Genomic DNA, 22,017 nt, shown 5'->3' on the forward strand with positions numbered 1-22,017 from the left:
CTTTTTTGTGATTCCAACTCGACATCAAAGTGGAGAATAATGCCTTAATCAAGCTGAGAACAGATCAAATAAAGCAAGCTTGTCTCTGAAAAGTGTGTTTGTGCATGAGAGGAGCTGTTCGTGACTCTGATCAGCCTCCATATGGAGCACTTCATCATAATCAGATTATATGATGTGGTGTCTTTCTGTGAAGAGAGCAAACTGTTTGCTTCTCCAATATATCACATCCTCCTTCCGCCTGTTATATTTGAACTAGGGGTTTCATGTACTATATCACTAAGGTTTTACTCTACTAACACTCTCAGTGGGCTTTAATGTCTTGAAATCTGCATTTCAAACATTAGATCAGCTGTAGAGAATGTGCAAGTCTGTTGCTGACCTCAGCGTGACCTTTACTGAGCCCTGTCTTAAAACATTGTTGACAGTTTTAGCTTAAGTGGAACTGCTAATTAACTCCCTCATGGACATTTTTGACTGTATTTATTTCGCAAGCTTTCTGGCTGTGTTAATGCAAACTGCATACATATTGGTTAAAAGGTGTATGCATCTTATAATATTTCGCCCTCACATCTTTTCAGAAATCTGATTTACACTTGGTACAAATAGTCTCTCAGGACCTCCAGCTAAAATGTCTCCATTAAAAGTTTAGTAGTTCACCCTAGTGCCATTTAAGCAAAAAGCCACACATTTTTTATTTATAGGCATTCAGATTGTTGGCAAAGCTTTACGATTGTAACCTGTTTTTAATGTAAAATTATAACCCTGGATTTTCTTATCTTGCATGAGAATATTTTTGGCAATAGATGGACCAAACAATCTGTGTCAAAAGAATAGATTTTACTTTAATGGCAAAAATCATTAGAATATTATGTAAAGATCATGCTCGATGATGATATTTTGTAAGTTTCCTACTTTAAATATAATAAAACACATTTTTTGATTAGACCACTTCAAAGGCATTTTCAATATTCCTAAATAGTTGTATTTCTTCCAAATATACCTCTCAATTTCCAAAAATTGTCACTTATGACAAAAGTAATATATCCATTGATCCATCATTAATTATCCATCCATCCATCCAACTCTCCATTAGGCATGGGCTGATATAAGATTCTGAGGGAATGATAACCTTGAATAAAAATATTACGGTTTCACAGTATTGTGATTACTGCTCTAAAATAAGTTCATTTTAAATGTCTGGGTAAAAAACTTAATTTTTTCCAAACCGCGGTATACCTTGAACACGGTTATCGTCCCATGTCTACTCTCCATTCATCAATCCATCTATCAACCACAACTGTATTATTTACACAAGTGGTAATTGAAAATGTTAAAATCATAGACTGTAAATAATTTGAATGTAATATCCGTGACGTCAACCATAGGTTTCTGAAGAAGGCAAATGAAACTACAAGTGGGCGTGGCCAACCATCGCTATTTTGTTCGCGTGTCACCAGGTGTAACCAAAAAAGGGCAAAGAGGCGGACCGTAACCAGAGCTATATATGCCTGCTAGCATTTTGATTACTTCATTACCTGCGACTTGTTTGTGTTTTGACTACATGTGCTTGGTTGTATACTGTAACAATAAAGTGTTTAGTCTTTTAAAAACACTGTTGTAATACATTTAGCCACTAAGCATTGTACTTATGATGTTTTTCTAGGAAGAAAACGCTAATTACTTCCAAATACTTTAAATATCGTCTGTGTTAGTAAATCCAAGGCTATTTATAAAATCGAGGCATAACACTGTATGAAAATGTTTCAGATGACTGTGCTATAGCCAACAGCTGATCAATCTGTCAGATTCTGGTGTGCATACAAGTTCTAAAGAAAATTATAAACGATAAATAATCCTTAATCAAACAAATACATTTTTAGATATGGTATACAAGTATATAGGAATTTCACTCACCTGGGAAATGGAGGTCACTTTAATGGTTTGTGAGCACAATTAGATGCAGACAGCATGCTAAATTGACTCTGTAAAGCTAAATAAAACAAAACAAAAATGTATATGCCGAGTTCAGCCAATAATCAGCTGAGGTGATGTGACGCGACCAGCGAGACCTAGCTGTCACTCAAGTGGCCATGCTCTTAATTATGCAGACTTAGTATAACTTAATATAAAAAAACAGATGAGTTATAAAAAAAAATTCACCCCCTCACAGTTGTCATGAAGTGTAATATTAGCTATATATTCTAAAATAATTGTTTGTACCAGGCTGTAAACACCTTTTGTCTGCTGTATATTTGCCATTTCAACATTGGGGTCAACAGAAATGTGCTCTATTATGGAGCTAGACCCTGTGGATTTTTGATGAATTGCAGTTTCAGTTACTTCCGTATTAGCTTCACGAGGGAGTGTGGGATGTTGTCGTTTGATTAAAATTCTTAAAATTACAGATTTTTTTGAAAGTTACTGTGTAAACATGAAGCAATGCTGGTAAAGAAGTCCATATCAATAAATGTATAACAATAATTCATAAGTGAAATTGGCACACAAGGGTTAATACAAGTCTTGATGTTTGTAAATAGACAAATTTAAACTTTTCCAAGATGCTTACTCAAAGAAAAGTTAAGAACGGTTCTGTTTACTGATGCAAATGCTTTTAATTGTGATTGCTGTGAAATGAGGCTTCTCTCTTGTATCTCTTTACAGTTGATTTGGCTTGAGCATTTGCCTCGATTCTGTTTCACAGCCTCCACGACTAACCAAAGAAAAATGCGTGTTTAATTCACACTTTCACATATCTGTAAGAATAAAATCCATCCCAGCCCATAAACAGCCATGCCTAGCCAAATATCCAATTCATTTTTTAAAAACTTGTTTGATAAAAAGCTTGCAACTCTAGAGGGTTTAAAGGCTTTAGAAAAGGGTCATAGAAGTGTCAGCAAGGTAAACTAGCCAACTGACCATATGCATGTAATGTTTTAAGAAGATCTGCAATAATACAAGCCAGCTGGAATACTTCCGATGGAATGTAATTTATTGGTTTGGCCATATCTATCTATTCTTTATGTGTAGTCTGAACAGCAACAGAAGTATCGTAGTTTGGGTAACACTTTAGTTTAGATCACGGTATTAACAAACCACTAACCAACACTACTACTGTAGCTTGATAAACTACTAATTATCTTTTCATTATTAGTTAGTAAGGTAGAAGTTGGGTGTAGGTTTTGGGTAGGATTTTAAATGCAGAATAGTTAGCATTAATATATGTTAAATATTCAATCCAGCTGATTTAATGTTGACAAATAGGATGATTGTACATTTCAGTGCTGCAATTATTATGACACATACAGGCGTTATGATCAACACTTTAGAAAAAAAAATCGGCCACTTATTTTTAATTTCGTTTTATTGCTCTTTAATTTTGGTATTTGGGCATGCTAGCCTACCAGGAACAGACTTTACATTTTTATTCAGATTATTATTGGATTTTACATTTTTATTTTATTTTTATTATAATTTTTTCAGAATAAGGGTGGCTAATGATATATTGACGATTAATTAATTGTCAACTATTCTTTAAATCAATATCTTTTAAGGGACAGTTTGTCCAAAACTGACAATTGTGTAATCAGTTGCTCACCTTTCACTTGTTTCAAAACTGTTGGACTTTCTTTTTCTGTTAAACACAAAATAAGACATTTTGAAGAATGCTGGAAAAATAGTAGTATCCCACAGTAGAAAGAACACTTACAGTAATATGAAAGTTGATGGTGACAGGTTTCTAGCATTCTTTAAAATATCTTATTTTATTTTTAACAGTACTAAATGACTCACACTGCTTTGGAACAAGTCAATGGTAAGTAGATTATAGCAGATTTTTTATTTATTTATTTATTTATTTATTTTTTTTTTTTTTTTGGGTGAACTATCGCTTTTATCCAGAAGACACAATAAGAGTAACCTGCAAAAGTTTACTAAAAACTATTTGCTACTATTGGATAAATACAAACGGGCATTAGTTGACTATCTGGGACATTGTGTTGTGTTGCTTTGTGTTGTGTCATTTCCACGGTGAGGTTGGAATTAGCATATAGGTTAATCGAGTGATACATTCAACTAATAAACATGCAAAACACTAACATTATTTTTTTCTATGTAACAATGGCATAAGCTTAGAACATGATATGGACATTAATTAGTTATCCTGGCCTTTTCACATTGTAAGGATATACACTATATCCTATGCACATTTAGGGAGAAATTACACACATTATCAAAAACTATTTGCTGATATTGACACACATGTGCCAGTTGCTACTGTAGCACGTACACTTAAAGGGCCATGAAACCCCCTCGTTTCAGCAGGGTGTTTTCACACCTCTACTTTGGAAAAAGTCAGAAAAGTGGGCGTGTCCAGCTCTGTTTAGGGGGAGTGTCGGAGGACCTAAAGTGGGATGGTGTGGGAGTGTCTATTTGGGCACGCGCGAGTTTCAGTCAAAATACTCACACACAGTAGAAAGTGATGGTGTTTAACCTACATGGACATCTGTAGTGGAATTATTTGCCAAATTATTAAATGGTGGACTTTACCTGCAGTTTGGCTCTTTCATTCAGGGAATTCATTCATGCCCTTCGCGACAAACGACATATTTGATTCGAGGATCTGCTTTAAGCGTGTATTTTTCATGCAATGTTTGATACCGCATGGCGAATGAGAGAAAAAAAAACTCAGCATTTCCCGGAAACTTAGATGCACACGGCAGGTAGCGTCAGAAAGCCGCGTGTGTTATTCCGGTCACTAAATGCGGTTAAAAACCCTACACGAGGTTAAAGTTTGGTTGTGGTCCTAACATGTTACGGTAGTTAACTTAGTTCGATACGAACAAACTGAATAAACAAAGAGCACTGGTCGCTCACTTACCAAATCTGTAGAGACAGGACAATCACCAGCAACTAGAGCCGCGTCTTTATGAAGAGAATACTACAAGCTAATCCGGATGTCAGCGTTTGCAGATGAGAACAGCTCTCAGGTAAACAATAATCCTCCTTAGACACGTAAGTTATTGTTGTCGAGCGTCGCGTACACTGTTAATCCACACGTGACTCTGAGCTCTCACAGAGAGAAAATGAAAACGAAACTTAACGGCAGCAAACTATAAAAGCAACACTTCACGCTTGTTTTGTCAACACAACGTGGCGTCTATGTCGAGTAAACACAGTAATGAATATTAATGAAGTTGCACAATAGAGCGCGCTGATTGGTTTGAACCAAGCCTTACTCATGCATTAATGCAACACACTGTAAGACGTAATAAGAATCACTCTGGCACAGACGCCCAGTCTGCACGCTGGAATACAACGCTATTATGTCATGACCGTGACGCAGCTTCAAAAATTTGTTTCAAACAGGAAGTACGAATTTGCTTGAAATAACGCAAAAACAACCAATTTACACTTTTTAGTGAAATATAGGTGTCTTAATAGTGTTTTTAGCAGTGTGGGACACATATACGACTGTCAACAGCTCAAAAAATGTGTTTTGGTGTTTCGTGACCCTTTAAGACAGCTCTAATGTCACATTGTATATTATGCATTACTTTTAACAGGGTATTTCCTGGCTCAAAATGAGGTGGAGATTAAAAAGGCTAATGTTAAATGTAATTGAATACATGAGACATGACTGTCTGTCTGATTTTTTTCAAAAGATGGAGATGGCTATTGCTTTTATAATTAAACTGTTATATTAAATGATCAATTGTTAATTCTTTTATAATTTTAATAGCCTTTTTTACAGTAACAAATACAGTAATAATAGAAATTGCATTAGGTGAGGAATTAAAGTCTGTGTAAAATCAAAATAGCTTATTGTTTATTAAATGTTTATTTTTCTTGCACACAATGTTATTATGTTAATTAATCCACTAAATCGATTAGTTATTAGTTAGTTATTCCACAAAAGTCTGATCATTTGCTTTTGCATTTGGAGTAATGGTCATTCTCTGTTGACATTAATTTAATGGGTTCAAATATAATATTTTTAACCACGCCCCTATTACCGTTAGTTTGCTATGAGGGAGTTATGTGCAACAAGAAAGCCCCGCCCCCTACTCAATATTCTATTCATGCACATCAACATACTGAAATAAAAGTCTCAGCAACTTCTGTTTCAAAAATTTCAAGCATGTAATTTTGAGCATGATTTGCACATGTGCCACTTAAGTAAACACATCTTGCATTAGCAAGGCTAACAATAATTGATCGTAATTTAAAAATTTACAATCATGATTACAGTTATCAACCCATAAGGTGACTATTGGACACAAATTTTTATTACTATAATATCTGCTTGTTATTTGTTTTTTCCAGTTTCAACCACCGTTTTAATCACACGCTCTTCTTAGCTTGTCAAATTAAAGGTTTAATACAAGATCTCAAGACGTCTGCTGACTTCAAGAGCTTTTGCCTCTTTACAGGAGCTGTCAGATATTTTTAAGCAGCAGTCAAGGGCTTCAGGTTCCTTGTCAGAAATGGCAGAAACTTGCTGCTCCAGTAGAGCCACATGTCTAGAAGATTCTGACATGCTCAGTAGGCGGTTAAGAGGATGGAGCTCAAGCCTAATGTGGGAATGATAGGATGGAGATGGACGGTGTCGCTGTTAGATCAGAAGGTGTGGGGAAATGTGATGGATTAAGGCAATGTAATCATAGCCTTTTACTTGTGCTCCGAGTCCTGCATTGATTTGTATGTAACATCAGAGATGGCAATCGTTAAAAGCCACAGAGCGGCCTTGAGCAATCGATATCAAGTGACATGGCAGCACACAAGCGAGAGATGTGAATATACAAGAGTGATAAAAACAACAAAATATAATATAATATAATATAATATAATATAATATAATATAATATAATATAATATAATATAATATGGTCTGTCTAATAAATATATTGACTTACTGTTTCACATAACACAGGCCATGACCTCAATAATGTTTGGGGATGCAATATATATTGCCTGTACACTGTAAAACCTAACAGTGAAAATGACTAAATTTTAAATGAGTAAGTTTAAGTTTTAATTTTTAAAAAAATTACTTTGACTTTATGAAAAAGAGTTATGGTGACGAATAAACTGATTTGAACTCATGAGCTATGAAATAATTAATTATATATATATATATATATATATATATATATATATATATATATATATATATATATATATATATATATATATTTATTTATTTATTTATTTATTTATTTATTTATTTTTTATTTTTTTATTTTTTTACTTAACTCTAGTACCAAGCCATTTGAGTAGCTGTATAGTTGCTATAGGATTTAATTTGTTCTGAACTTAACAAATTTAATAGCTGAACTTAAAATGTTTAAGTTACTAATACTCTAAATGTTTGAAGATATAAACACAAATCGTCACCTTAGAATTATTAAGTTCTATCTGACATTTATGTCAAAATTAAAATATTAACATTATTATTAAGTCAAAACTTATTTACATTATGGGATTTTTTTAACACGTTTATTATATGACTCAATAAATAAATATATAAGTTTACAGTACTCTAATTTGTTGCAAAACTAAAATGGTTTGCCTTAATTGGTTTCCTTAAACAGTTTGAGTTAACTTATAAGGTTTTTCAGTGAACAAAAAAAAATATATATATATATATATATATATATATATATATATATATATATATATATATATATATATATATATATATATATATATATATATATATATATATATATATATATATATATATATATCAGCAATTTTTTAGCTGATTGTGCAGTCTCTCAATCTCTGTTGGAGGTGTCAGTGTCAGTATGGTTAAAAAAATACTATAGTATTTACTATAAATTTTTATATATTTTTATGTGGGTGTTTAACAACTGAAAATAGATCTGTTTCTTAAAATTATTTTTACCTAGTACATTTTTGTTAACATGTATCATTATTATTTGATTCTAATGCCTAATTAATAAATTGTTAAAATGACTATAATTAAATGAAATTAAATATTCTTAAGAATTAAATATTTGTACTTGCATTATAATGATATTAAATTGTCATTTTGGCATTATAAAATATGTGTCATAAAATGTATCACATTATATTTTGGGTCAGTATCATACGGAAAAAAAAATAGATATTGTGATAGGCCCAAATATAATATAATATATAATTAATGCATTAAAACACTCCATTTTAGTTTAAGTATTTTCAATGAGTATTTTATAATGTTGTAGTATATTATTTAGAATTGTTAAAACATTCTCTTGATTGATGCTGAAAAGGATATTAGCCAGTTACTGAAATGTAATAGTAGTAGTAGTAGTAGTAGTAGTAGTAGTAGTAGTAGTAGTGGCGATGATGTCATAAATCTGGTGGTGATGATGATGGTACTACTACTGCTACTACTACTACTACTTCAAAAATTATTACTAGATTGTAAACAATACTAGGTTCCATACAATCAGTTTGTTTTGGGACAATATGAAGGAATTAAGTTAACTTTTTATAAATATGTGGATTAAACATATAATAATTAAGTTGTCTAAAAAACTCAATAACTGTGTCATTTCAGTTTATTACAAATAAATAGTTTGAACAAAAAGCAAACATCATTTTTGAGTGTAGTTCTAGTAGTAAAATTCAAAGAAAGATTCAACGATGGTTGTAAACAACTTATTTGGGCTGAAATGAAACAACCAAATTAAGTTAAACATTACTAAACTATATAACTATATAAATAAAATATTAGAAATATATAAATTACATAAAATGCACAGAATTGGTTCTGAAAGCCTGAACTGATCTGTCTATATCTAATTTACACATGGTTAGTGTTAACACAGACTGGACATCTATTTTACAATAATTGTCATACTTCTTTACAACTGACAGTTACATTATATTACGCATATTTTATGTAATAACTGTAGTGATTACAAATAATTATGCATAATTACATATCAACTAGCCCTAAACCTAACCAGCATTCTAACCCTAACCATATAGTAAGTCTATAAAATTAAATTATATTACTTAGTAGTTAGTAAAAAATTACACTTTAACTAGGACACATTCAAATAAAGTGTCAGCCAACTGACTGGTAGTTCATTAGCAAACTACTTATGTCAACTTTGCACACCCCTACTTCAAAGGTAATAATAAAGTTGAATTACGATCTGTATTATCTTCAAAGTCCTTGTTTGTGTGACTACATATGTTAACCAGGCAGTGTATGGTCATTGCGTCTACAGTTCATTAGCTGCAAAGGCAAACACATTTTAACAGTCAGGCTGGAGGCACAGGTGTCTGTGCTCAATGATGTGTCGTGCTGATTTACTCCCATTCATATTCATCAAAGCAGAAACATTGTAATCTGCTAAAGCCTTGCCATTTAAACAGGAGCGATGGCACGAATGTATGATTTCAAATACAAGTGAAAGAGACTTTTACCTGAAAGGGTTTGGCTTTCTTTTAAACTATTTTTTTAAGTGAAGTCATATTGGGTGTGTTTAAATGCACATTCTTAACGCTTTCAAATCAAATCAAATCAATTTTGTGCTTTGATCAGTGACAATATATGTTAAGCATTTATACATTTTTAGACGATATACATTTAAATACAGTCTGTAAACAAATAGACAATAAATATTATAAAATACGAACATTACACACACATACACTCACCGGACACTTTAATAGGTATACCTTACTAGTACCGGGTTGGACTCCTCTTGTCTTAAGAACTGCCTTAATCCTTAATGGAATAGATTCAACAAGGCACTGGAAATATTCCTCAGAGATTTTGGTTCATATTGACATGATAGCATCACATAGTTTCTGCAGATTTGTGGCTGCACATCCATGATGTGAATCCCTCATTCCACCACATCCCAAAAGTGTTCTCTTGGATTGAGATCTGGAAACTATGGAGGCCATTTGAGTACAGTGAACTCATTGTCATGTTCAAGAAACCAGTCTGAGATGATTCACTCTTCATGACATGATGCATTATCCTGCTGGAAGTAGCCATCAGAAGATGGGTACACTGTGGTCATAAAGAGATGGACATGGTCAGCACCTTTTTCAGACCATTCTCTGTAAATGCTAGAGATTGTTGTGCGTGCCTTAATTTATTGAGTTAATACCATGTGATTGGCTGATTAGAATTTTTCATTAATGAGCAGTTGAATAGGTGTTCCTAATAAAGTGACCGGTGAGTGTAGATGCATATACTGTAGGCAAGCAGTGTGCAAGATTTACATAATATACCTTCAGCATATTCAACTTATGTATAAACATACAGTACATGTAATTTTACTGTGTTATAATTTTGTATTTATTTAATATGCTTCATCAGATAACGCGAGGTGGTAAATGGCTTTAGCTTGAAAACAATACTCACAGCTAGATTTTTAATCAATTGAATTTTGGTCCTCATGATAAAAACAGCTCATCAATCATACCGGATGACATATTTAAAAAACTGCAGAATGTTTCCTGTGTAAGTTGGGTTTAGGGGTAGGGTTTTGGTAAGAGAACAGAATATACAGTTTGTACAGTAGAAAAATCATTATGTCAATGGGAAATCCCCAAAATGATATCTGTATGTGCATGCACGTTTGTGTGTGTATGTGTGTGCTGCTCTTCTGTGTGTCTAGTCTAGCCCAAAGCAGATATTTATGAATGGTAGTAAATAGACAGTAAAGTCTTGTGTGTCTGTTTAATCCTCGTCTGTCACAATGACAGTGCAGCTTGAAGGCAGTCCTTGATCATGTTTTGACATTTATGTTCTTCTCCTTGTAAAACCATTAACTTACACGCTGCTACCGTTAAGCCAAAGATAATGCTTTGTTGTTAACAAATGACTTGCCATGTTTGCTTTTATTAACCAAGCTGCTTACAAATCAGTTGCGCTTTTCTGCAAATAAACAAGTTTTGTTTTTTCAGTTGTCAATATATAATAATTTCACAATTTTTAGTACAATTTTAGAATATTTTATAGATTCATATTTATGGAAAATAAATTTTACGTTTCAGTATTTTTTTGTGGCTATAACATAAAAAAATATATACAGTCAAGCCCGAACTTTTCCTCCATGATTGACTTATTATCCTAAGCCAGTGTCATTTCCAGTCCAAAAAAACCTCCAGGATAAGTTTAAGTCTAACTTTAAGTCAGATAATTTGGGCCTTGACTGTATATATTAGTCATATTTCTATTAGTTTTTACTTTTTGCCCAATTTACTTTTCATTTTAGTTTTATTAAGTCCCTTGGTACCAGTATGTTAATTAAAAGTACTCATAATATAATATAATATAATATAATATAATATAATGTTATATATAATAAAATAGAATAAAATAAAATTAAATTTATATATATATATATATATATATATATATATATATATATATATATATATATATATATATATATATATATATATATATATAATTTTATTTTATTCTATTTTATTTTATTCTAATTTATTTTTTTATTTATTTTTGGTCCCTTGGTTCCAGACTCATTAAAAACCTTTAGCCAATGTCTTTTCGTTTACCTTGATTTTTAATTATTTCTATTAGTCCTGCTTTTGGCTCTACTAAAGTTTTGCTTGCCACTAACCCGTAGCTATCCGCTGACACAGGTGACTGACCAGCTTCTGTGGGATTTGATGTCGCCTTTAGATCGGTTCGACTGAAGATGGAAACCCTGGAGTCCGAGCTGACGTGCCCGATCTGCCTGGAACTGTTTGAGGACCCGCTCCTGCTCCCCTGCGCCCACAGCCTGTGCTTCAACTGCGCCCACCGCATCTTGGTGTCCCACTGCTCAAGCACCAAACCCCTCGAGTCCATCTCTGCCTTCCAGTGCCCCACCTGCCGCTACGTCATCACGCTTAACCAGCGCGGCCTGGAGGGCCTAAAGCGCAATGTGACGCTGCAGAACATCATCGACCGCTTCCAGAAGGCCTCTGTCAGCGGGCCTAATTCTCCAAACGAGAGTCGCAGGCCCCGGCCCTACAGCGCCACGCTAGGCGGGAGCGCGAGGGGCAGCCCCGCCAGCAGCGCCATGTCCCTCGAGCGTGTCGGGTGTCAGTTCTGTGACCAGGAGCCTCCGCGCGAGGCGGTGAAGACATGTGTGACGTGCGAGGTGTCATACTGCGACCGCTGCCTGAGGGCCACACACCCCAATAAGAAGCCCTTCACCAGCCATCGTCTGGTGGAGCCAGTGGCGGATGCTCAGCTGCGTGGACTAGCCTGTTTGGAGCATGAAAACGAGAAGGTCAACATGTACTGTGTGGTTGACGATCAGCTCATCTGCGCCCTTTGCAAGTTGGTGGGACGCCACCGTGAACATCAGGTCACCTCGCTGAGCGATCGCTTCGACAAGCTGAAGGTAAGACTCTAACTTTATTAATAAGGCAAGACATCGCAGGTGAATTGGATTGAAAAATAGTGGGTCCCCATAAAAATTAAAAGGCCTACTGTGTCGCTACATTCATATGAGGCATTTGGTGCAATGCGCAAGTTCAAAGTTGTGCTTTATTGTCATTTTACTACAGGTGGGAGCATAAAGTGGAAGGAAATGTGATGTTTTGCAAGACCATAGTGCTACATAAATAAAATTATGATCATAAATATGAACACAATGCTAGACGTAAGAGCTTATACATAACTAACATACCGTAGCAGTAATCTAACTATACTAATTATACATATTCTATAAATACTTAACTTTACACATAACCTATACATTACATTTACAGATAAATGTATCTATACATACTATACATTTATACAGATAAATGTTTTGTGTTGTACTTATGTTTAAAAGAATACCTGCATTTAAGTACATATGTAATTAATTTATGTGATTATATCTATAACTACACTGTTGAACCATTCCTTACACGTCAACCCAACCTACCCTCACCACCAAACCTGTCTGTAACCTTATTTGTATCCCAGCTTAGTAGCACCATGCAGAAGGTATAAAGGCTGCACTGGAGTGATACCCGTTTAAAAGGTTTTTTTTATTATATATATATATATATATATATATATATATATATATATATATATATATATATATATATATATATATATATATATATATATATTTTTTTTTTTTTTTTTTTTTTTTTTTTTTTTTTTTTTTAATAAAGCACTTTCCCTAAAATCAAAGCACCAAAGTGTCTACAAAACAAAAAATTAAGTTACACTTTATTTGGTGGTCTATTTGAGTATTAGTTGACTGTCTGCTTAATATCTGTTGATACTGCTCCTTCGACAGACATTTAACTGACTATAAGAAACTTTGCAAGTACATGTCAACTTACACTAACCCTAACCCCAACCCTAACTCCAACCTAACAGTCTACTTATAATCTGATGAGAATTAGTTGCAATGAAACTTAAATTCAACAAACAGACCATCAAAATAAAATGTGACCAAAAATGAAGCAAGCAAAGACAAAGTTACAAACTTGTATAATAAAATGCACATTAATAAGTCTGACTGCAGTAGTCAATAAAAATATATAATAGCAAACTTATAAAATGCAGAATAAAAATGACAAATGATAAATGTAACTTTTTTAGATGAGTCTTAAGGAGTGTCTTAAAACAATCCAAGGAAAGAGCATTCCTAATAAACGCAGGTAATGTGATCTATAATTTAGGTGCATTAAAACATAAGAAAAAAATGGTTGATTGGTTTTCATTTTAATTGTAATTAAAGGGTATGTGTATGTACATTTAGGGTTGATATTGTACCTTTATGGCAATTAATGTGACCTAAAAAAAAATATTAAAGTTTTTTGACACAGTACTTCCCCAGTGACAGCTTCTGTAGCTTTATTTCTGGGAGTGACCACTAAAAGTTCTGAAATACAAAGGAAGATAAAACTTGCAAAGTGAGCGCTCGATTGTGTCTGTGGTTTGAATGTGAGACTTGAATGCCTTTGCATATAATTAATGCTGACTTTTTGTTTTTGTTTTTTAAGAAAATGTGATGGATTTGTTGTGGAAAGGTTATAATATTTTGTACACATTTTGTTTAATTTAGGGCTAATGTCAGCGTTGAAATGTGCAGCTAAGATTATTCTATGTTATTTCCACTACTACTAATACTCTTGTCTGGCTATCTAAGTTAGTTTCTATTAATGCAGGTACTAGACAAGAACTACTGTAGACTTGCTGTTAAAAGGTTTGGGGAATTATTCTTCTGCTTGCAGGCTGTCAGGAATATCAAACAAAACCTATTATCTGACAGGTTCTGGTGTCTTGTTAGATCTAAAATATGTAATACGAAGACTTGATATTTAAAAATACTCTGTTTCTCTCTTTCTGAACAAATCCTTGTATTGTTGTTGTAACATTAGAATGAATGAATGACATTATACAATCATGTGACTATATTGCACAATTGAACTTGTTCCAGAAACTAAAAAGAAACCTGTATAGGAAAAAACACTGTTTGCCTGTAGTGTCTTGCCTTAACTATTTCCAGTGTTATTAGCATTCTATTAATAAATCAGCTTAGCCTTGAAACTAGCAACATAAAGGGTTCTTGTTGACCTTTTTTTTTTTGAGTTAACAGTTCATGGTGGTCACACACAAATATATGTTGTCCTACAAATTATACATTATAACCATCATTTATGCAAAGTTTTTTTTTTCTATCCCTTGCTCACTCTTTAGTAAGCTATTTTCATTTCATGAGCATTTACCTAACTCATTCTGTGTAATATTTGTCAGCCTTCATAGTTTAGTGTTTCATGCATAGTAGCAGCCAGAACTGTCCAGCTGTTCCTTTGAGCTGGACTTATTATCATATTAGATGAGTCTGCAGTCCCTAAAGCCATTCTCTGTTCGCCACTGAAACGCAGTGCTGACCTGCTACAAAGAACCTGATTGCTGAATCAGGGCTAAAATACAGAAGCTCACACAGAGCTCCCAACCTGTGAATGCCATCGTGTTCATCACTATAATCATTCACAGCTGCAGAATGCCAGAATTACATCCGTGTCTTGTTTTTTTTACATTAAAACTACTGGAATGTTAATACTAGAATGTTTTGACATTCTGACTGATCATACTAGACTTGACTGATTGAATGTCATTTTTGTCAGGTAATATTTACATTTGAAGTTTCTATTGAGGTTTCAGAATGAAGCTTTGAATTATATTTTACTACTTTTTTTTGTAATATTCTAATTATGTAAGAGCTGCTTGTTACGACAATGCTTGTATAGTTTGATTTTAAAACGGGCCAAAACTAATGGTCATATGCGACTAAACATATCATTCATTGATCAGAGTTAAATGGTTTATTTTCCGCAATTCCACTCTTAGCTGTCATAAATGCGTTATTTTGAATGACCATTTTGAGATTTACTGCCAACGGTAAAGGTGCGCTTCATGTCGAAATCAATAGTGAAAGTAAAGATGGCTTCTTTGCCGTCATTTATGGTGCAACACAGGCACTTTCTGTTTAGAATTACTGTGCTTTTTTATCACTATAAGAAGGTTACACAACAACTGTGAGGGCAACTAATATGGAAATCAATGGTTACTTCTACTTTCTGTGTATCCAAAACGAACAACATCTGCCAGATTTATGCAGGGACAGCACTGTCTGTCCTTTGCGTTCACTGCTTAGGCACACTACAAAAAAAAAAGAAATGTACCAAAAGGCACCAGCTATAACAGTTCATTTTTAGCATGTGGGATTGAAGATAGCTTGAGTGCTTAGTGTAAAACTAAACTAATAAATCAGCTTCTTTAGATTATGCAAGTATTTTTTTTTTCGTCTAATGAATGTTAGGGGAAAAATATTTGTTTGTCGTGAGAAAAAAGTATTTTTTACTTAAAAAATAAATAAGAAATAATTATAAAACCCACAATCTTGCTCAAAGACACATGCAGCTTCTCCTGTAAGATTGAAGGGATCTTGGAGACTATGATATAGATGAATATGTTGTTTCTGACTGCTAATATGGACAGTGTTAACTCCATGTTACAACACTCCCTAATCATCCATATTTGTTAATGCAACTATTTTCTTTCTCACAGAAATGCTGCAGGTAAAATTATGATTTTCCGATATTTCTGCTATTTGCAGATGTGAAATTAACCCCTTAAAAGCTCATTCATTCATTCATTTTCTTGTCGGCTTAGTCCCTTTATTAATCTGTGGTCGCTACAGCGGAATGAACCGCTAACTTATCCAGCACGTTTTAATGCAGCGGATGCCCTTTCAGCCGCAACCCATCTCTGGGAGACATCCACAAACACTCATACACACACACTCATACACTACGGACAATTTAGCCTTCCCAATTCACCTGTACCGCATGTCTTTGGACTGTGGGGAAAACCAGAGCACCCAGAGGAAACCCACGCGAACACAGGGAGAACGCAGGGAGAACATGCAAACTTCACACAGAACCGCCGAGGTGTGAGTGAGCCGAGGATCGAACCAGCGACCCAGCAACCTTCTTGCTGTGAGGCAATAGCACTACCTACTGCGCCACTGATATATAATTGGATATAATAGGCCTATACATAGTAATATATACTGTATTTTATTAAGACAAAAAGTGCTCCAGACAGATGCACCAATAGAATAACTTGGCCCCCCTCTGTAAACTGTGGCCCCACATTGGCCCCTGCCTTTGAAAATCTGCCACTGATAATAGGAAAAACAAATACTATGGAAGTCAATGTTACCAGTTTCCGACATTCTTCAAAATATTCTCTTCTGTATTTAACATAACAATGAATCTCAACATATTTGGAACAAGGGTAGGTAAATGATGACAGAATTAAATTTTTTTTGGTGAACTATCCCTTTAAGAAAAGTCAGGGTACTACGTGTTTTATTTCAACAAATTTAGGATATTGCAAAATTTAAAAAATGGCCAAAATGACTGCCTTATTGATAGTTCTGTTATTGAAACTGTCATAACTCTTTATACTGTGCAAGTTATCCCAGTGAGGGTTAAGTTACGAGAGAAGAGCAGGTTCAGGCCGCTTGTGGAGTTCTCATGGGGTGGATTTGTTAATATGAGCCTACGCAGAGTCCTTTACACCATCACGCTCTCACTCTTATGAATAGGCTGCCATTGACTTCTGCATGGGCATTATAATAGCAGGCATAAAGGGCACATGTGATCTCCCTGTGATCTCGTCTCCTGGTTGACCTCTTTGTTCTCACCAGCTCACACAAAAGAACGCCGATCATTGACGCTCAGCCCATCTGATTTTGAAGGAAAACGAATGCGGCTCTGCTGAAACTGCCTCGATTGTGCTGGATGAACTTCAATTGTGTGTTGCTGAAAGTCGATACCTGAGAAAGTTGCTTTTGTCCTAAGTTCTTCTTGTAGGGAAACAAAAAAAGAGGTTGGTGGAATGCAAAGGTTACAGCATCCAGATCGACATTTAATTTCCTCCAGGAGTCCCGGCGGACTGAGAGGATTACCTTGGGTTTGAATTACTCACTGGAATGTTTTCTCTATAATTACCTCAGTGCTTGTTGTACACATTCCACACGATACCTATAACTCGCTGCATAAAAAAAAAAAGTTATGATAGACATTAAATAAGATGCCTGGTCTGAAATGCACTTTTAATGCAAAACGTCCGGAATTTGGGGATTGTATCTACATTGCTGAGGCTTATTTGAGCGTTCCCCCTGCTGAAGCTTTGAACCTGTCTAACTTTGAACTTCCAATCTACAACCTGAGGAGAGAGAGAAAAAGAGAGCGAAGACGCCGTCAGGGCTCAGGGCTTCAAACTTTTAATCTTCTTCCGGCTCAAGTAAAATGAGAAATCCTTGTTTGTACGTAAGCTTCACGGTGGATGATGATGATTCAAACAGCTCCACGCGTTTAGATGAGCTCTGCCGTTTTTCTAGTCAACACTTGCAGAATTGCATATCAGTTATATTGTGAAACCAAACTTCAGACTGCAGTGAAGTTGCAAAAAATGACACAAAAATATTTATGTTTTTGTTTTGTTTTTATTTGGTTTTTAATAACATGAAAAGTGGTACGGTATGTATTTTTATTCACACTTTAGACTGAGGTTCATTAGTGAATGTATTTCCTAACATGAACTAATAATGAACAATACTTGTACAGCATTTATTAATCATATTTTAACATTTACTAATGCATTGTTAACATCCAAATCCCTACTTGTTAACATTAGGTAATGCAATGTAAGTTAGCATGAACTAACAATGAACAACTGTATTTTCAATAACTAACATTAACTGACATGAACAAATACTGTAATAAATGTATTGTTAATTGTTTGTTCATGTTAGTTAATGCATTAACTAATACAACCATATTATTGTAATGTAAAGTGATTCTGACAACATGGGTGCGGATTCAAATGCAGCATTTATTGTCAGGCAAGCAATCGTCATCACAGAGGCAAACAGATGTGCACAGGAAATCCAGAGTCGTAGTCAAAAAACAGCCAGATGCAGCCAGTACAATACAGTTCAGTACAGGCAGGCAACGTAACAAACAAGGCGAGGGTCACAAACACTACAAGACAAGGCAAGGAAAATGCGTCGTAATGTTCACATTCAGTATAAAAAGACTCAGCAATGAGAGTGTCAAAGTGAGCTATATATATGTGTGTGTGTAATAAGTCCACGAGGAGCATCAGCTGTGAGAGTGTAATCAATGGAGACTAGGAGCAGGTGTGTGTGTTTGTGTTGCATGACTGGAACTTGTAGTCCATATAAAAGTCCATATACTTATTTGTAGTTCTATGCGATTTGTGTGTTTACTAGTGATCTATAAGGATTAGATCGCTGGTGATTGTGACAATTATGAAGTTTTACTATATTTTCTGTGTAGATATGACAGTTAACAACAAAATAAGTCATTTCAGTTGCTCTTACTGGCACATGTAAGTCAAGATGTAATGAGATTTTCTCTTTTTTTATGTCAAACACTAATATTTTGAGGGAATCTGTGGTGCCTTGGGATTCAAAAAAATCCAAGTCAATTGCAAAATTGAAACATACTGTTCATAGATGTCTTAAATAAACAAATAATTAAATAATATAACCATACATGTCATCCTTCCCATTTTTTTCTCAGGATTCTCCCGTGTTTTACACCGCTATCATCCCATAAAGATATTTTCCCATATTTTCCCCATATTTTTAATCGTTCTATACAGGGTTGCAATAAACATTAAAGAGCCTATCCTTCCTATCTGCAACCCATACTGCCGAACCACCGGGGGCACCCGTTTCTCTTAAATGTGAAGCTGCTCTGTGCTTTCATTTTATTAAGCATGAAAATACTTTTAAATAAGTATAAAAATCTGTGGGATTCCCTTCCTTTACAGGCACCATCACCCCTCCAAAGCAATCCTCATTACAGTCAGTTTACATTTAAACATGTTGATCTTGTTGGGGTTTTTTTTTAACACAACAAATTTTGTCTTAAATGAACATCAAAAGTTGGGATAGCAACCAAATGCTTTCATTATAAATCTGCTCCACCTCTGTTATTCAATGTAATCAAGCAAAAAATCTAAATAACACATTTATTCGCTGCTCTTTAATCAGAATGTTTAAATATACAGTGAAGAAAAAGTTAATGACATTTGAAAACTTGATTCAGTTTCTTCATAATAACTGTTAATTTTAATAGGCTAAACTTATTTATTTGCAGCTTTTTCTGATGTATAATATTCTTTACTTTGTAAATAATAATAATAATAATAAATAATTATAAAATATTGCTAAAATAGGCCCTATTACTGAACATTTGAACTGTTTATTTACAAGGAAAGAGAGCAAGATGCAAATTTAGTAATTTGGAGATTTTTTTCTCTTTTTTCACATCCCAATGTTGACGAGTATGAAGATAACATAATGTATGACTTAACCACAAACTATCCTAGAATAGCCGTTGCCAATAATCTGCGTTGGAAAGGAAACAAACATTCTAGAAACATTTGAGCTTTTTAAAGTTATTGCCTTAATTGCAGCATTATTTCTATATGGTAAGAAATTTGTTTTCAGATTTATATTCTTATTTATTTCAAAATGCAGACAAAAAAAATTAAGCAAATATAGGTATTTATATTGCTCTATATATCTTATGAAATTACTGTAAATGCATCTATAAATACACTTTTGGTCAACTTGTGTAGATGCAGTATGTTTAATTTAAACCGTTATTCAAATATGGCAACATGTCATTGCACTCTACAAAGTTTCCATCATTAACTCTCTAACAGGAAACAAAGTAGTTAGAATTTCTTAGTCTTACCAACTTTGCGAATAGGTATTAAGAGAAAGCTAAAAACATTTACTGTCATTTAGGGGCTCATAATGGTATGATAAACTGTTTTGTGAGCACAGGCCTAGTCATTAAGACCTTAAGATATCCACACAGATTCATTCTATTTTTGCCTGGAAATTGCAGGTAGACGTTGACTTACATTTTAGGATTTATCAAGCATCATATTTTAATTTAAATATCTTCGTTTCTTCTTTCCTAAAAAAAAAAAAAAAGTCACAATACACTTGATCTGAGAATGAGTACATTATTTTATCTTTGGGTGAATAGTCTCTTTTAAGAAATGCTTCTAAAAGCAGACAAAATTGCTAAAGGATCATGCGATACTAATAACAATTAGTGCTGAGCGAAGATTAATTTTGATTAATCACATCCAAAATCAAAGTTTGTTTTGACATGGTATATGTGTGTATGCTATGTATATTTACTATTTGTATGTAAATAGACACATGCATGCATATATTTGAGAAAAAGTATTTATAAATATGTGTATATGAAAAAAATTATATGTACTGTTGTATCTCATTAAGTTCTAAAAATAACCTGCAATAGGCAAAATCTGCGTAATCAGCTTTATTTTTTACAAATATTATAGTTCTTTTAAGGCTGTAAAACCTCTCACACTTTCTCATAATTCAACTTTCATAGAAAAATAAGTCTGGTATTATAGAATGAAACCAAAGATCAAAACCTGTTGTCAGGCGCAAACATTCATCGATGTCAGCAAAAGGTTAATAAAGCTTTTTAGCTTTTGTGTGGATAATGTTGGCATCCAGCATAATGTTATTTTTCCTGCAGTCACTGATCCACAAAACTAAAGCAGACTGGGATGTGCCGCACATATGACAGTTGGAAATAACACACACCGGACTCGCACGTTCACATGTAATTTAAAATGAAATTATTCAGACGGCGCTCTGCGGCATGGCCGAAATGTAAACAGTGTCCTGAGTCATAGCTGGGCACTGCAGACAGCTGTTCACTTGCGACTCCAGTGTGCATACCCTGATATAAACCTATGTTTACTATTTTAAAATGTAAGACGTGCGACCCCTTTTATGATGGTCTTGCTGCGGACAGTTACAACCCTTTTTGCATTCTTGTAGGAACACTGCTAGCTATCGAAGATTTATGTTGATATGGCAAGCTGAACGCATTCTATATTGTACAGGAGACACGGAGGAGATTGATTGACAATAGTCCACAGCCAATCAGGACTCAGAACACAATGGGCTGTATAAAAAAAAAGCATATTCCACAAAAAATACAGTAAAACTGGGGGAGTTCTGTACATTTAAATATCTATTTAAAAATGAAACGTCTTGAATTATTTAGTTTTTGATAAATGTACATAATACACACTTATATATTTTATGTCAAAAACTTTTTACTTTAGACGTGATTAACTGCGATTAATCTTTGCCCTGCACTACTTAAAATATAATATCATGTAAAAATATATAATTACTTTCTAAATAATATTTTCACAACATTACTGTGTGCCTTTTTGATCAAATAAATGCAGCCTCTTGACATCTTACAAACTCAAAACTGTTTGAAAATGAGCCTCTCAGTGTTGATCCTCTCAGACATTATTTGTCACAGGCGGCTAATTGATAGAAGAGCGGGTATTTCAGGCACACCGTTCAGCTTTGTGTGCTATACTTCAAGGCCCTAATG

The 22,017-nt window shown here is 34.1% G+C and overlaps 1 protein-coding gene across 8 annotated transcripts in view; it reads left to right on the forward strand.

Moving 5' to 3' along the window:
- Nucleotides 1-22,017, forward strand: part of mid2 (midline 2) — a 275,772-nt gene that overhangs the window by 158,911 nt on the left and 94,844 nt on the right. For 4 of the 8 annotated variants that reach the window (XM_021481165.3, XM_068213343.2, XM_009291073.5 and 1 more), the window contains exon 2: nucleotides 11,644-12,392. In XM_021481165.3, the coding sequence (XP_021336840.1) occupies nucleotides 11,700-12,392 (693 nt within the window). In that variant the 5' untranslated portion in view covers nucleotides 11,644-11,699. The remainder of the gene's footprint in view (nucleotides 1-11,643; nucleotides 12,393-22,017) is intronic. The other 4 variants (XM_009291075.5, XM_009291077.5, XM_009291074.5 and 1 more) reach the window with 1 other exon arrangement.

The sequence above is a fragment of the Danio rerio genome, chromosome 14 (assembly GCF_049306965.1).
Source record: "Danio rerio strain Tuebingen ecotype United States chromosome 14, GRCz12tu, whole genome shotgun sequence".
Lineage (NCBI taxonomy): Eukaryota > Metazoa > Chordata > Actinopteri > Cypriniformes > Danionidae > Danio > Danio rerio.